This window comes from Neoarthrinium moseri (assembly GCF_022829205.1).
Source record: "Neoarthrinium moseri strain CBS 164.80 chromosome Unknown scaffold31_Wmoseri_CBS_16480, whole genome shotgun sequence".
NCBI classification, from domain to species: domain Eukaryota; kingdom Fungi; phylum Ascomycota; class Sordariomycetes; order Amphisphaeriales; family Apiosporaceae; genus Neoarthrinium; species Neoarthrinium moseri.
The window spans coordinates 220,391-235,333 of record NW_026055145.1 but is presented as its reverse complement, the minus strand read 5'-3'; the positions used below and the strand labels follow the sequence as shown (position 1 = coordinate 235,333).

Below are 14,943 nucleotides of genomic sequence, written 5' to 3'. Positions count from 1 at the left end.
GATCAGAATAGTCCCCGTGCTCCCCAAGCGGGTTCGTACACAATAGTTCTGACCCTTTCCATTGGCCTAAGCTAGCAGCAGTCATTCCCGCCCGATGAGAAGTTCCAAGAAGTTCCAAAACAAGCAGCTTTGTGTCTCAAGCATTCCAAAAACTGCCTTCCCAAGGCTACAGTTGATGTTCATACAGAACAGAGACTACACTCTGGTACTGCGATCCCAGCTCGTAAGTAGGTTATATTCTCTTCACAGCATCCTCAGTTATCCTCTGCAGTAACTGAGGTCCCTTTTTGCCGATGCTTGCCACCGGTTTTGGTCCCTCTCACCCATTTGGAAATTCTGGCTCTCATTCGTCTTCTAAGCCGTGGCCTAGGCTGCTTGGTCGGAGCATTGCCTTCACCGACACTAATATCTTTGCTATCGAAATCGGTGTTTCCCAATCCAAACGTACTCTCCAAAACGGCTCCCCGTTTTGCATGCAAAAAGTTTGACCCTTCGTCAGGAGTCTCCCGCGTTTGTGTACGCGTCGATCGTGCTAGCAGCCAACGCAAATCTGAGAAGTGCTTCTTCAAACCATGACGCTTCTCAATGGCCGAGTCTTTATCAAAGCTGTGGTAATTCGCCTTGTACTTGCTGGTGGATCTTCTGAGCCGAACGCGTGGTTTCGTTTCAGGACTTTGATCAGGCAACGATGTTTCCGCATCATAGAATGGCGATGCTGATTCCGGCTTACTAGCCTTATGTGAGCTTTGAGAGAACTTACGACTGACTTGGCGAAAGACAGATCCCAATCCGCTGGAGAAGCTGAAGAGGTCTTTCCGCTGTTGACTTGCAATATCTTGTACGAGCCCGGAACCTCCAGCTTGTGGACGTCGGCGCACGGTATTAGAGCGTGAGTCTACATTGCTGGCAGTACGAGAGCTACTGACCCGTGGCTTCTCACGAAGAGAGTCATGTTTGTTAACTTCGCATTCCACATCCACAAGCTCAATTGGAGGCACGTCATTGCACCATGGATAATTCTTCTCTGAATTCCATGGCCTTGACTCTCTATGATTAGACGGGGCGTCGGCGATTGACACTTTCGACTTGGCCCTAATTCTGGGAAGCTTCTTTTGAATATCTGGTTTGGGTTTTTGCAAGCGTGCGGGGGGTTTCTCAGCATTTCTGGCTAACTCAGAGGCATCTCGACATCTCGATATACCGGACTGTGAAAAGCGGTATGGTCTCAAAACTGCAACAAAGTCGTCTCCATCGTCGCTGAAACCGGTTGATGAAGGAGGAGAAACGTATCCAGGTTGACCAGGTAACGGTGGTAATGCTTTCATAAGCTGAGGGATGCTGTTCTTGACCCTCAGCTCTCGAGCGGGTGAGATTGGTTTTGGCGAGATCAATGGCGTGAGAGAACACGACGGAGTTAGCTGTGGGATCTCCTCTTCATCCTGAGGCAACCCATTGGTGATGACTTTCAAATCAGCATGGTTTCTCTGGTCATTCTTGTTGTGATCATCGTTTCTTAGAGGTGGTCTCAAGATCCGGCCTGTGCCGTCATCATTGGTTCTGGCAACTCCCCGAGCAGTTCGGTTATCAGAAGGATTCGTTTCTAAACGGTCCGTAGCCCCCGAAGTCTCAATTGACGAATTGTTATCTGCGATTCCTACAGAACCGCACCCATTCACTGCTGTGGCACACGGCAAATGTTGATGTGCATCAGATCCTTTGAGGAGTTTGCGGGAGCCTGGCTTGAAGGGATCTGCCACAGCAGTTGTACGTGCAAGTGTTGAGTAATTGTCAGACCCTTTTGAACTGGTTTTCAGCATATCCTGTGCGGTCTTCAGCATGGGGTATGGGTTGCTGAAACCATGGGTTGGCACTCTGGGAGTTCTTGGCTCTCTGAGGGGCGGCTCGCAAGCGCTGTCGTTCACAGAAGACGCATCATCAGTGCCGTTAGTGCTGTCATGTTCATCATCCCTCAAGATAACCCCTTGCTCACTTCTGATTGTTGGGGTCTTGACATGAACCTGTACTTGCCGTGCTGGAGAAGGTGTATTTGTATGCTCAGACGTTCTGTGACGAAAGTTAGGGTAGCTGAACAATGGAACCTCAGGAGATTCTATGTCAAGGCTGGGCCTGAAAGTATCAACGGATGTTCTCCGAACCTGCGACGGTAGGAGATCAATGTCGCTGCCTCGTGTAAGCTTCCTCATACCTAGCGTCAAGCTAGGTATGATCTGGGCCCTTGGGTCTGTGCCGGAGACTCTGGCGGGACTGTTGGGCTTTCGATCCCTTGTGGTACCTTCGTGAGGCGTTTCTATATCACTCAGCAGATGTGGCTCTGTTTCTGCGTCAGATTCACCTTGGTGGTCGTCATCGTCTGAGAAATCCGGTGCAGATTTGTCGTCGAAAGCTGCAGCCAGCTGCTCCTCCGACCCTTCTCTGAGAACCAGGGGACGTTGAGTGCTCGACGCCCTTGTAGGTATGGGAGCCAATGTCTCAAGTGATTTCGTTGGCTGCGCTGTCTTGTTCTCGAATTCTTCTGTGTAGTCGTAGTAACGAGGCGTCGGATCCGGTGGCCCAAATTGCGAAGCCTTAAGTGCAGGCGGCATTCGGTAGTACATATTGACAACCGAAGTAAGACTAGACGTCCTCGATGTTGCACTGTTCACTCTGTCCCGATGAGGGCGATTTGGCGCATTCCAGGACGCTACCGACGCTGCTGATACAGTTCGCAAAGATGGCGGCCCTGGAAGTCGACGCATTTGAGGAGGTCCACATGCTGGCAACGTAGGAGTTGACAGGTTTGCCTCTGAGCGGATACCCAAAGGTGCCGGCCTTCGATGGCCGCGTGGATAGGGGGGTTTGAGAGGTCCATATCCAGTTCTCTGAGTTTCAAGTCAGTATTGAGCGTCCACGCCAAGTGTGTTCGATGGTCACTTGCCAATGAAATTCTGTCAATCTCAACCATGCGGCTGTAATCGACGATGCCAGCATCCGTCACAGCTGGAGATACTGGGCGAGCGCCTGGTCGCTTCAGCCTAGTAGGGTACGGAAATGGTGACCGAGGGCGTTGCAAAGGCCCAATGCTGGACTGACTTTGAAGGGTTGCATTGGATTTGTTGTGGGACAGCTGTTTTGATCCAACAGTCGTCATAGAGTACGAACGCTGGCCAGGCTCATCAGTCGAGTAAGCCAGAGTGCTAGTGACGGAGCTCGAGCTCTGGCTGTTGGATCCGTACATAGAGATGATCTCAGCGGTGACATCTCGATGCCGGGGAGGCCTTCTGCGGCCGTCATGCCTCTTGGACTCATCGATGGTATGGCGAGGGAGGGATTGCAGACCATGGCCCATAGCATCCCTTCTACTTGCTGGTGGTCCCACGCGTGAAATAGGAACAGACTTGATGCTGAAGAGACCAATATCTCCAGTCTCGGTTGTGGTCTTCAGCATACTCTCCAAAGCACCAGGTGAAGGCAGGAGAGCCGAGTTCTCGTTCACGCTGCGAAGAGGCTTATGAAGAGGCCGTCCATGCCGGGCGTAGCTGCTGTGAAGGGTGCCATGGCTTTGGGATCGTCGGGGCAAACGGTGATGATCCATGGTGAAGCAGCGGGGGCCTACTCTAGCGAGGCGGGTGTGATGGGCAGCGTCGGTTGGAGAGCACTAGATGTTGAAATAGATGCTTGGAAAGTCACTAATGAAGCAGAGCGGCCCAAGTCTCTGTATTTGGATGAATAGACGCATCCAAAAAAGCCACCGGCGTAGGGTGCCGTAAGAGACTCGAGATTGTCGTAACGAGTGGAGTGCAGCGCTGACGAGAAGAAATCGCCTGGACCACGGGGCCATGCTCACTAACTACCTAAGCTACCTAGGCACCTGCAGGCCGGAGTGTATCGTTCATGTGTTGCTGCCATCAGATGAAGGTGCTCTAGCTCGCCGCGCGGCGATGGTAGGAGCCTTGGGAGCCTTGGGACCCGCGGGAGCATTTCTGGAAGAGCTATGGGCGGACAGCAGGAAGCCACGAGCATGTGCGAGGCAAGACACGGGGAAGGTAGGATGCGGCCTTCATCTAGGACCTGCATGGCCTTTCTGTCCTCGCTCATTATTAACACTTTGAACAATAGCTTATATCAGATGTGGCTTCGGGGATGGCTTTGGATTGTAACTTGTCGTCCACGCTGGGGTCAAGATGGTCTGGCTCGAGGGCAGTCCCGATCGACTGAGAAATACAATCGCCACAGGTTCACGCGCGCCATCCTCAAGTCGATAGTTTCGAGTGGAAATATTTTCCCGATTACCAGATAAGGCGCTCCCTATTCTAGTACTTATTACTCACCCCAGGGCCCAACGCCTGGCCCCTTGAATAGCCTACCGCCCTTGAAGACATACTTGATGACATCTATGTTCTGTAACACCTTGACATCCTCCACCGGGTTTTCCGTGAGGCCAATGATGTCTGCCTCGTAGCCAGCCTTTAGCTGCCCCGACTTTGGAGCCTGAGCTCCGACCGTTAGGGGGCCGTTCGCGGTAGCGGCCTTGATCGCTTCCAGATTGCTCATACCAGCCTTCACGGCGTATTCGAGTTCTATGGCGCAGTTGTCTCCGGGTGCTGTATCCGTGCCGAGGGCAAACGTCAAACCGTTCTTAATAGCCAGCTTGTAGGCGGCCTCGTGATTTGCACCGCAAAGCTTGGCCTTTGCCCACTGTTCTTTCGAAAGGCCTTTCCCGCCAGTTTGAAGTAACAAATCGACGATGAAGCGTGTAGCAACGTAGATCGTGCCCTTCTCCTTGATGGCATCCATACACTCCTGGTCAGCAAAGGACATATGCTCTACTGTCGTAACCCCGGCATTCACAGCAGCTAGAATACCCGGCTTGCCATGAACATGGGCAGCAACAGCACGGCCCTGCCTGTTCGCTTCTTGGACGATCACGTCGAGTTCTTCCTTGCTGAACTGGGCGTAGAGCGGGTTGTCATCCCGTGACATCACGCCGCCAGAAGCCATGACCTTAATGCACTTGGCGCCGCGCCGGATTTGAAGCCGTACTCCTCGACGACACTCATCGACACCGTCGACGATCACCACCGGCCCTGTCCCATGGTGCCCCGCTGAAATGTTGCCCACGCCAAAGTTGAGAAGTACGTCTCCAGCAGGGATGACAAAGATGTCGCCATGGCCACCCAGCTGGCTCAAGGCACCGCCTGAGCTGTAAACATTCGGACCAACAATGGATCCATCGTCAATTGCCTGTGCGACTTCACACCCAAGTCCAGCAACGTCGCGTAGGGACGTATAACCGCGCTGGAGGGCCTCCCAGCACTGCTTCGCCAAACGCGCACCGGCAGCGGCGGGATGGGTTGAGAGGAATGCGAGATAGCCGAGGTCCGGGTCTGAAGGGCTCGAACCATCAAAATGTGCATGAACCTCCCATAAGCCAGGCATGAGATAATCTATATCGAAGCTCCGGTGCGGGGCCTCCGTATATTCATCTGGCACTTCAGCTTGGGAGCCAACCCAGGCAATGATCTTGTTTTCGATCACTAGCGCTGCATCGTGAAGAGGCTTGCCATCACCAGGGACAAGCAATCCAGCCCTGATTATGGTGAAGAACTTCTTCTTCGTGGTCGAAACCGCATCGTCGCCTGCTGGCGCCAGCGCGTCTTCGGCTCTTGGTCTTATTGTGATGCCAAGGCTAGTAGAATGGATTCGTTGCGACCGGGGTTCAGCAACAGTAACCGGTGCCTGCGGATGGGCGGTTGATGAGGAAGAAGCCCGGAAGTAGCCTGGGGACAAGTCAGAATATGCGGCCCCTCAGATGGTTTGGGGGTTTACTTACGGGGAGATTGCTGCTCGATCGCGCGCCTCGTCATCTTCACTAATAACTTCCTCCTCAAATTGCGTTCCGTCAAAAGGATGAGATCAGATGGAATCTCTAGCGACTACATATTTAAACAAGTGAAAGCGCAATACCGATCTTTTTCACATTCATTCCGAACTCCGGAACGTCTATCGTACTGTGTTCCCCTGACCCGATCCCAGGTCCAGCTTAGTTACCCCATCCCCCGCATGTAATCCTTGCCCACGATAGGAAGGTCAACCGGTTAGAACAGTCGCAGCGATTGCAATCCCAGAAGAAGGAACACAAGAGCTATTGGTTCACGGTTTGTCGTAGATAGAGTTCGGCTGAGTATACTCAAGTCTCCCATTCTGCCCCGATGAAGTGTCTGGCTATAGTGTGGCCACTGAGGAGGCCTGTGCCGTAAGCAGGCTGGACCCTTCCAGACTGTGGCGTACTGACTCGATTGACTGTCTAAAGCATTATTTAAGCACCCGCCCCCATTGCGCGGCGGGCGGCTTGTTGCGGTTGATATGGGTCGGTTCCCTTCGAAAATGTTCTCGACGATGGCAAATGAGAGCTCACGGAAAAGCTACATACTATACAGTCATTCTCATTTCGCCTCATTAGGTGGATTTGGCCCCATCGATCTATAGCGATGGCTTGGTAGGCATTGATTGGGAAGACGGGAGGTGTAGTGTGGGGTACGCTACCCCAAGTATCTGGCTTGAGCCTCACATATTGATTCGGTCTTCATATCCAGTGTACTGTAGTGGTGCAATTGGAGCAGGCACCGCATCCAGTCCTTGTGGAGCATTATATGTAAAGTGCGCCGAGACTGGCTAAGAGACGAAGTGGACTCACTGTACCTGAATCCTACGAGATCGGTGATATCTGTTGTAACCACACTGCCTCCGCCGAACCTCTTTGGGGCTGTACCGGAAAGACAAACGGAGGCAGTACCCGCGGATTAATCAGTCTGTTTAGGCAAGGGGTGGCTTGGATTTGGAGATCTGCACCTTAACCCGTCCCATGGGCCATGCACCTCAGGCCACATGTCAATAGGATTCGAGGTAACTTGGACTAGATTGCTGAGTGCAAAGCAGAGGTAAGCTGACATGAGGTGCTACTGGATCATTGTGGGCAGCCTCCACTGTGAGACGTCTTCGACCTGGAAGTGTGAGAGAACCCTCCATAGCACGCAACAGATTCCAGCTTGCCCATGGCTGGTAAGTGAACAGCTGAGAAAGCAACTGGCTAGGATATCCGATTGTTTTAGAGGGCAAATGGTGGCACCATAGTCGCCTCATGGAGTAAAGTTCGTGCAAAGGCACCAATCACGACTCAGGTCCCTACACGCCGCCCAAGAGTGCGCGCCGCTGCAGAGGAGGGCCCGGCGGGCGGTGGGCTTGCGGGCGGTGGGCTTGCAGGCATGGTGGTCCCCGGTGGTGTGCTTGAGTGAGTGTGGTACCTAGTGCAGTACAGCAGGCAAGTGGGGACTGAGGAGGACCCTTGGGATGCGCCCAATTGGGCTGGTGATCCCTGCTGCAGACCAGGCTAGCGGCAAGCTTTCTCCAAAAATACGTGCCTGGAAAAGACAGGTGTCAAGATCAGGAGAGGAAGCCCCAGCTTAGAAATGCCATCGGGGCGGGCGCAGCGAGCTTTCGACGAGCCCCAATTGAGGCAAAGGCCAAAAGGGGAGAGGCCCAGGCCGCACCGCAGGGACCAACTGGCGCCGGCCCTGGTGCGGGACTGGACTGGACAGATTGACATCTTGAAAGCCGCCTCCCTGGGCACCAGAGTTCACCCTGCCGTTCCCCGTTATCAGCTCCAGGTGAATAAAAGGACCCAACTGTCCATTTTTCCGTCTCGAGTGGACTGTTTTCTACCATTTCACTGTTCTTGCATTCACTTCACCATCAGCCTTCTTTTTCTATTTAAGGTGGCTTGATCTCTGCAGAAGTAAGTATCCCTCTCCATCTCCCTCTGTCTACCCGGCACGCAATCCACAACCTGGAGACAGCTTCGTGGTGTCAGCATTCACGTCGACGTCGACCCAATTCGACGCCGCAGACTCGCGGATCCTCGAAGCCTCTCTCCTGGTCTTGGGCACCGCCAGCAGCGTCACACGAGGAGCCTAGCTAACAGTCTTTGTGCCAGTCTTTTCACCATGTATAGAAAGGTCGCATTCAGCCTGTTGGCTGCCGCCGCCGCCGTCTCGGCTTCGGACGTCACCCAGCTCAAGAAGGACACCTTCGACGACTTCGTTGCGTCGAACGACCTCGTCCTCGCAGAGTGTAAGTTGCAACATTGCTCTCAGCATCTGCTGGCGAATCCCAGCTGACATTAGCCTGCTACAGTCTTCGCCCCTTGGTGGTAAGCTTTTCCGACAGAAGCCGAAGTTCTGCTCGACTCCGGAATACTGACATGCTTCACAGCGGACACTGCAAGGCCCTCGCCCCCGAGTACGAGGAGGCCGCCACCTCCCTGAAGGAGAAGAACATCCAGCTGGTCAAGGTTGACTGCACTGAGGAGGCCGACCTGTGCCAGTCCTACGGTGTTGAGGGTTACCCTACCCTCAAGGTCTTCCGCGGAAAGGACAACATCACCCCCTACTCTGGCCAGCGCAAGGCCAACGCGTGAGTTTTCCTGGCGCTCTGCTCGTGATCAACGTCACCTTACTGACACGTTCTCGATCCGCAGCATCACATCCTACATGATCAAGCAATCGCTCCCCGCCGTTTCCGAGGTCACCAAGGAGTCGCTCGCCGACTTCAAGAACACCGACAAGGTCGTCCTTGTCGCCTACCTCGACGCCTCCGACAAGGAGTCGAGCGAGGTTTTCTCCAAGACTGCTGAGAAGCTCCGCGACTCGTACCCCTTCGGTTCGAGCAGCGACGCTGAGTTGGCCGAGGCTGAGGGTGTCAAGGCCCCCGCCATCGTCCTCTACAAGACCTTTGACGAGGGCAAGGCCACTTTCTCCGAGAAGTTCGACGCCGAGGCCATTGAGAAGTTCGCCAAGACGGCTAGCACCCCCTTGGTCGGCGAGGTCGGCCCCGAGACCTACTCTGGATACATGTCTGCCGGTCTTCCCCTGGCCTACATCTTCGCCGAGACGGCTGAGGAGCGCAAGGAGCTCGCCGACAGCCTGAAGTCTCTGGCTGAGGAGTACCGCGGCAAGATCAACTTCGCCACCATTGATGCCAAGCAGTTTGGTGCCCACGCTGGCAACCTGAACCTGCCCACCGACAAGTTCCCGTCGTTCGCCATCCAGGAGACCGTCAAGAACCAGAAGTTCCCCTACAACATTGAGAAGAAGATCGACCTCGCCTCGATCAAGGCCTTCGTCGATGACTTCGCCGCTGGCAAGGTCGAGCCCAGCATCAAGTCTGAGCCCATCCCCGAGACCCAGGAGGGCCCCGTCACCGTCGTCGTCGCCAAGTCGTACAACGACATTGTCCTCGATGACACCAAGGATGTTCTGATTGAGTTCTACGCCCCGTGGTGCGGTCACTGCAAGGCCCTGGCCCCCAAGTACGACGACCTTGCTACCCTGTACGCTAAGAGCGAGTTCAAGGACAAGATTGTCATTGCCAAGGTTGACGCCACTGCCAACGACGTTCCCGATGAGATCCAGGGATTCCCTACCATCAAGATGTACCCTGCTGGCGCCAAGACCGAGCCCGTCACCTACAGCGGCTCGCGCACTGTTGAGGACCTGATCAAGTTCGTCAAGGAGAACGGAAAGTTCAAGGCTGAGGTTGAGGAGAAGACCATCGAGGAGACCCCCGTTGCCCCTGCCGCCACCGAGAGCACCAGCAGCGAGGCTGCCAAGGAGAGCACTCACGATGAGCTTTAGATGGTTAGCGGAATGAAGATGAATACCCCTTGATCGTTTGTACAGTTTATCTATCTACATGCTCGGCTCGGTTCAGAGAAGCTAGGAGCGGAGGGCCGCTCCGTGGGACACGGGATAAAAAATGCGAACTCATCAGTAGTGCAGCATAGGTTTTAATGAATTTTCTTCATCGTTCTACTGCGGCTGTTGCTGAGATAACCGATTGTGAAGTCGTGGTTCAGCCATCGTAAGACCGACCACTGTTGTCATGTTGACTATTTGAATAGTCGGAATAGAACTCCATGCAAAAGGGACATCCTGGGACCACGTAGATATTAAACTCGTAGTCATCCCATATCAAGCAGTTGATGGTAGACACCGGTAGACGGATTGGGGGTCGAACGGCTAAGTACTCCGCGCCGCTAAGACCCGGCCCCGTTTTCAGAGCACCTGTCTGCCCAAAGCTCGACCCCTGCAGCCAGCACCTGCATCGCCCATCTCAATTGGACGTCAGCGTCTCAGCCAGATCGACCCGAAGCGACCACTTCCTTTCCTCGCCTTCCACCCACCCGACATCATCACACCACGCCAAACAAACCACACCGTCACGATGTCTGCACGAATGGTCTCCGCAGGGGCTCGCAGCCTCCTTGCGGCTTCTTCTTCCCCCATGCGCTCTACCGCGACCCGCACCTTCAGCTCGACATCCCGCCAACTCGCCGATGCGACTGTCGCCCTGCCAGCTCGCAAGCCCGTCGGTGCTTTCCGCGGAGGGTACGGCCTCCCCTTCCCTGGACGCGTGTCCATCCTGAAGAGAGAAAGCGAAGGCTAATTGACCATATTCTGCAGTCTCTTCGGCTTCCTGCTCGGCAGCACCCTCGCCGGCGCCGGCGTCTACACATACGTTCTGCAGGAGTACAAGGCATCGAACGAGCTCTTGACCGAGGATATCTATGTACGCTTCTGCATTTGACATGAGAAAAACAACAACCGTCCTGCCCCTAGTGTCCGGCCGGTTGCACTTCTTGGGGATTTGTGGCTCTGTGTTTTGTGAAGATTCCCCCGAACCCGAACCCGAGCCCTCCGGCCGTACCCGCCGTTACCCACGCGTCTATGTATTCTTGAGGGAAATCCTTCGGCATTCACGCAAATTTTCCCGTTTCTTCCGCTTCCCGTGCGATCCCGCGCTATATCTGGGCTGTCAACTAACACGAGCGTACAACAGGCTCTTCAGGCCAGCTGCCAGCGATTGAGCAAATATGTCCAGGCGTTGGAGGAAAAGATGGATGCGGTGGAACGGAAAAGGAAATAAGCGAGGAGTATCGGGTTCATCGACTTCAAGGCGGCCAGGGGCCATGGGAATATTCTTTGCGACGGACGGGCCATAATGACGAACTTGCGCACTACCATATGTGAGGCTTTTGCCAGCGGGGAGTCCAGTGGTCCTTGAGCAATGAAACTGTACAACAGCATTCATGAGTCTGTACAATGGCTTATCTTACAACTTCGTACGTACCAGCTTGGTCTTGGATATGCAAACATGCGAAGACTCGAACCTGTGCGTGACGTCCTCCACTAGTCTGCAAATCCGAAGGCCGGTGAACCCTCAGTCTTGGTCTCTCCTATTCTTCAATGAACTGCATACCCCTAGCTTACTGTCTCCAATTTAGTAATCTTCAATAGGGCCTCCCAGATTCATCCATAGGATTCAAGAGGAGCCTTGCCACTGATCACAGGCAAGTGAGACTGGACCAAGCCAGCTTCACAGGCAAGGATCGGATGGACTAATGGGCCGCAGACAACGGCACGGGACTGAGGGTTCGAGAATGTCCTTGAGGGAAGATGGGAGGGATGAGGCTTTCAAGTCGGTCATCGCGTTAATTCATGTTCGTGTAAACGTGGTCTGGGAGCTCCCAGAGAACTTGACCGAACCCTCGCCTCCCTTCCCACCCTTTCACCAAAGCGTTCAGCCCGCAGTTGTAGTTTTCCCCCTCCAGGACATTGATAACCTTCATGCCTTCATTTCTTATCACTGCCTGCCCGAGACATCCCTTCACCACATAGCTGATGTTGGTACCTTAATTTCTTTATCCCAACCTGACCCTATCCCACCAGGCCCACGGCCCTCAGATCGTTGACGCCTGGCTGCCTGTTTGCGCTGTCCGCCCTGTTGTCCTTACTTAAGGATGCGTTTGCGCTATTCCTGCGGTGATTTCTTTACGAGCAAGCAAGTCCGCTTTCCGTAGTTGATTATCTCAGATTTCTCACACTCAGATCATCACCTCTCGTCGTGTCAGAGACGCGAAGTCGCGCTTTAGGGAAGGCTGTATCTCGATATCACGATATTACGCGTCCAAGCTCGAAAGTCTTTCGAACACGGAGCAGCGAGCGCCTGCTGTTTACGGTCATTGCCTCGTTTGCGGTCTCTGGAGTCTCTGCTGCTTGTAATTATTGCCCCAAAACAGCCTGGGCAGTTCTTCCTGTTCACGACTGTGCCTCGTATATGGCCTCACCAGTACTCACTACTCATTTTCTTGGCTGAGTCTAGAACACAAGTCATTATTGTGGCCTTGATGACGACCTAAGCAGCTCTTTCGACCCGACGGTTGCGTATATGCGGCTCTAATCGCTACTCACCCTCGTTGCCCGGCCAAGGACGCACCAGCAGAATCAGGTCTGTCGCTTGAACGGAGCACCCTCTAAATCGTCCTCACCTCTATCATCTTATTTACATAGACGCGTTTTTGCAGACAACTTGTAAGACGCGTCTTGGTAAGTATCGTGGCCTTCACCCAACCTCAGGCGCACATCATCACACCTGATTGTCAGCCAACACAAATCATTCTGAGCTCCAGGCCATACTCTACAAACAATATCATCTTCTCCAGCCTATCATCTCGCATACAGAGCGTTCGCTTGTCCGTCCGCCGTCTGGAGGGTCTCACTTCTCATCCTGAATTTTGGGTTTTGAGTCTTCGACACCTTTTCTCCTTGATCCTCTGACGCAAACGCAACACATACTGCTTCTTCTGTCTATCCGGAAGATTCGCCTCTCATCTGAGCTTGAGACGTTGCCTCACCAGCAATACCATCCTTAGTTATCCCAAAATCACCTAAAAGGCACGCGCACCGCTGCCTCTGTTCGGTTTGAAGAGCTCACACCTTACTATTCATCACAATATCTTTTGTTCAACACCCAACGACACGTCTCACAGCATGGCCAATACCAAGCACGACCTCCGTCCTCAGGCGACCGAGTACACTCCTCAGAAGTCTACTACTGCGATCGCGCAATCTGACCCTGCCACTGCAGTACCCTCTCCGACTCAGAGCCCGGAGTCGGTTCCCGGCCTAAGCCCGGAGGCGTTGCTGAAGACCCGTGAGCCTACTGCTGCAGACACAAGAGGCTCGTTCTCAACCGTGGATGATTCGCGTGTCACTACACCTCAGCAACTTCCGCCTGATGCTAGCGATGCCGCTATCAAGGCCATGCCGTCGCCCTTGGCTACTACTGAGAACACTCCACTCGAGCCGGAGCATGCTCGCAACGATATGGAAGTCAAAGGGGTTGCCGAACTGATCCACAGTCACAATGGTCTTGAAGCTTCGACTGCCAGCGCCAACATGGCCCGCCGCGCTCCCCTGCCAACCGTTTATGTGACTAGACCCTATACGCATGGGCCGATAGGCACCCACGTCGTCTACGCTCCCGTTGCCCCTCAGAACTTGGGCGGTGGCGTTGCCAGCTACAGCGGCTTCATGGGCCCGCCCGCCCAGCCGCCCGTCATGTTGTCAGCCGGCGCAGACCCCATCTCGGAGGGCCGTCGCATCTACATCGGAAATCTCAAGTACAGCGCCGACCGTCAGGATGTCAAGAAGTTGCTCCGCATCCACAACGTCAACCGCACCGTCGAGAAAATCTACATGCCCTTTGCCGAGTCTCCCTCGACCTCTGGAGGTTTCGCCTCGAATGAGTCTAACGCCGGTGACAGCCTCGCGAACAAGGGCTACGTCTTCGTGACTTACACCGACCCCAACGAGGCCGAGGCCGCTCTGATATGCCTCAACGGCGTCGTACACCTCGACCGCCGCCTGGTCTGCCGCCCCGGCCTGCCCAAGGGCACCTCGTTCAAGCAGGAGGAAAACCAGCGTCCCCGCAAGCGTCACTCGTCGCAGGGCTTCGGGCGTCGCCGTGGCAGCCAGTGGGGCAGCGATGGCTTCGACTCGTACGGCTACCAGGGCTACGGCTACGGCACTGGTGGTGGCCGCGGCTATTACGGCTACCAAGGTGGCAATGGCGGGCGACGACAGGTCGAGCCTCCGCGTGCCTTCTATGGCCCTGCCATGGTACCTTACTTCGATACCAATGCCAGCCTTTACGCGGCCGGCTACGGCGACATTGACTATGACACCTCAGATGCTCCTGGTACTGCTCGTCAGCAGTACGGCCTGGCCAAGGAGTCTTTCGACTCGGGTTACAACTCCGGCGCCCCTACGGCTTGGAGAGGCTCAGGTAGTCATGGTGGTGGCAACCGCTACCGTTAGTAAGTGAGCCATAGTAGGGACGAAAAGCAGTACCCGATACCTCATACCACAACAGTTTCTTGGAGCTGTACTGCGATGTAAATACAGTATTTTATTAAATACTGCATCGGCAACGTCCTTGGCAACGAGCATTAAGCCAGTCAGTCAGCAGAGCAGCGGAACACTGGATACGGCCTTACCCCCGAGAAACTCTATGGATGATCACTTCATCTCATTGCCCAGGTGGGGTGTCATACACTCACTACCCATGCATCAATAGAAGATGCCGATTTCGTTTTGCGGCTGGATGCTTTAGGAGAGTTTGTTGGTTTCGTTTTGCACATCATGTTAGGGCTTGGTACCAGCGAGTGGATGCTGGCAGTTTCCATGATCTCTTACCCTGACCGTTTCGGTCAGATGCTATCGACGATCACTTGCACTGTCAGGAATGGATACGAGACCTAGGTAATATTGCATTTGCACAAAGTTAGGCACCCAGGACAAACAGGTGCAGATTATGTTTTAGGAAGACGTTGACTCTCCACCAAAACTGGTCTTCTCCGTTTTAGGGGGCTTCCACAATTGAGGCCGCATTACCCTAATGAGTCCTCGTGCGAATGTTCTTGTCTTACATGGTGATAGGTGGCAGCCTGTGCGACCTTTCCACCAGATCCTATTTCCAAATGTGCAGTGATGAGATGAATATGCTACTATCATTGGTGGCAGTAAGCGTCGTCATGCAATGCTTCAA

At 54.1% G+C, this 14,943-nt stretch overlaps 7 protein-coding genes across 7 annotated transcripts; 4 read left to right on the top strand and 3 right to left on the bottom strand.

Annotated features, from left to right (window-relative positions):
* Window positions 1-254: 254 nt before the first annotated feature.
* On the bottom strand, window positions 255-2,615 carry JN550_007828 (uncharacterized protein; the record flags this gene model as incomplete). Its single annotated transcript, XM_049319721.1, has 1 exon — window positions 255-2,615. The coding sequence occupies one exon, from the start codon at window positions 2,613-2,615 to the stop codon at window positions 255-257; it is 2,361 nt and encodes a 786-aa protein (XP_049170184.1).
* Window positions 2,616-2,634: 19 nt separating this feature from the next.
* On the bottom strand, window positions 2,635-3,592 carry JN550_007827 (uncharacterized protein; the record flags this gene model as incomplete). Its single annotated transcript, XM_049319720.1, has 2 exons — window positions 2,635-2,879; window positions 3,091-3,592. The coding sequence occupies 2 exons, from the start codon at window positions 3,590-3,592 to the stop codon at window positions 2,635-2,637; spliced, it is 747 nt and encodes a 248-aa protein (XP_049170183.1).
* A 728-nt stretch (window positions 3,593-4,320) lies between these two features.
* On the bottom strand, window positions 4,321-5,864 carry JN550_007826 (uncharacterized protein; the record flags this gene model as incomplete). Its single annotated transcript, XM_049319719.1, has 2 exons — window positions 4,321-5,777; window positions 5,831-5,864. The coding sequence occupies 2 exons, from the start codon at window positions 5,862-5,864 to the stop codon at window positions 4,321-4,323; spliced, it is 1,491 nt and encodes a 496-aa protein (XP_049170182.1).
* Window positions 5,865-6,948: 1,084 nt separating this feature from the next.
* JN550_007825 (uncharacterized protein) lies at window positions 6,949-7,600 on the top strand (the record flags this gene model as incomplete). Its single annotated transcript, XM_049319718.1, has 3 exons — window positions 6,949-7,059; window positions 7,110-7,288; window positions 7,432-7,600. The coding sequence occupies 3 exons, from the start codon at window positions 6,949-6,951 to the stop codon at window positions 7,598-7,600; spliced, it is 459 nt and encodes a 152-aa protein (XP_049170181.1).
* Window positions 7,601-8,000: 400 nt separating this feature from the next.
* Window positions 8,001-9,689, top strand: JN550_007824 (uncharacterized protein; the record flags this gene model as incomplete). The annotated part of the gene is made up of 4 exons (XM_049319717.1): window positions 8,001-8,127; window positions 8,191-8,206; window positions 8,269-8,469; window positions 8,534-9,689. 4 exons carry the CDS (start codon window positions 8,001-8,003, stop codon window positions 9,687-9,689), a joined length of 1,500 nt encoding a protein of 499 aa, XP_049170180.1.
* A 589-nt stretch (window positions 9,690-10,278) lies between these two features.
* JN550_007823 (uncharacterized protein) lies at window positions 10,279-10,641 on the top strand (the record flags this gene model as incomplete). Its single annotated transcript, XM_049319716.1, has 2 exons — window positions 10,279-10,442; window positions 10,518-10,641. The coding sequence occupies 2 exons, from the start codon at window positions 10,279-10,281 to the stop codon at window positions 10,639-10,641; spliced, it is 288 nt and encodes a 95-aa protein (XP_049170179.1).
* A 2,243-nt stretch (window positions 10,642-12,884) lies between these two features.
* Window positions 12,885-14,213, top strand: JN550_007822 (uncharacterized protein; the record flags this gene model as incomplete). The annotated part of the gene is made up of 1 exon (XM_049319715.1): window positions 12,885-14,213. One exon carries the CDS (start codon window positions 12,885-12,887, stop codon window positions 14,211-14,213), a length of 1,329 nt encoding a protein of 442 aa, XP_049170178.1.
* Between the last annotated feature and the right edge of the window lie 730 nt (window positions 14,214-14,943).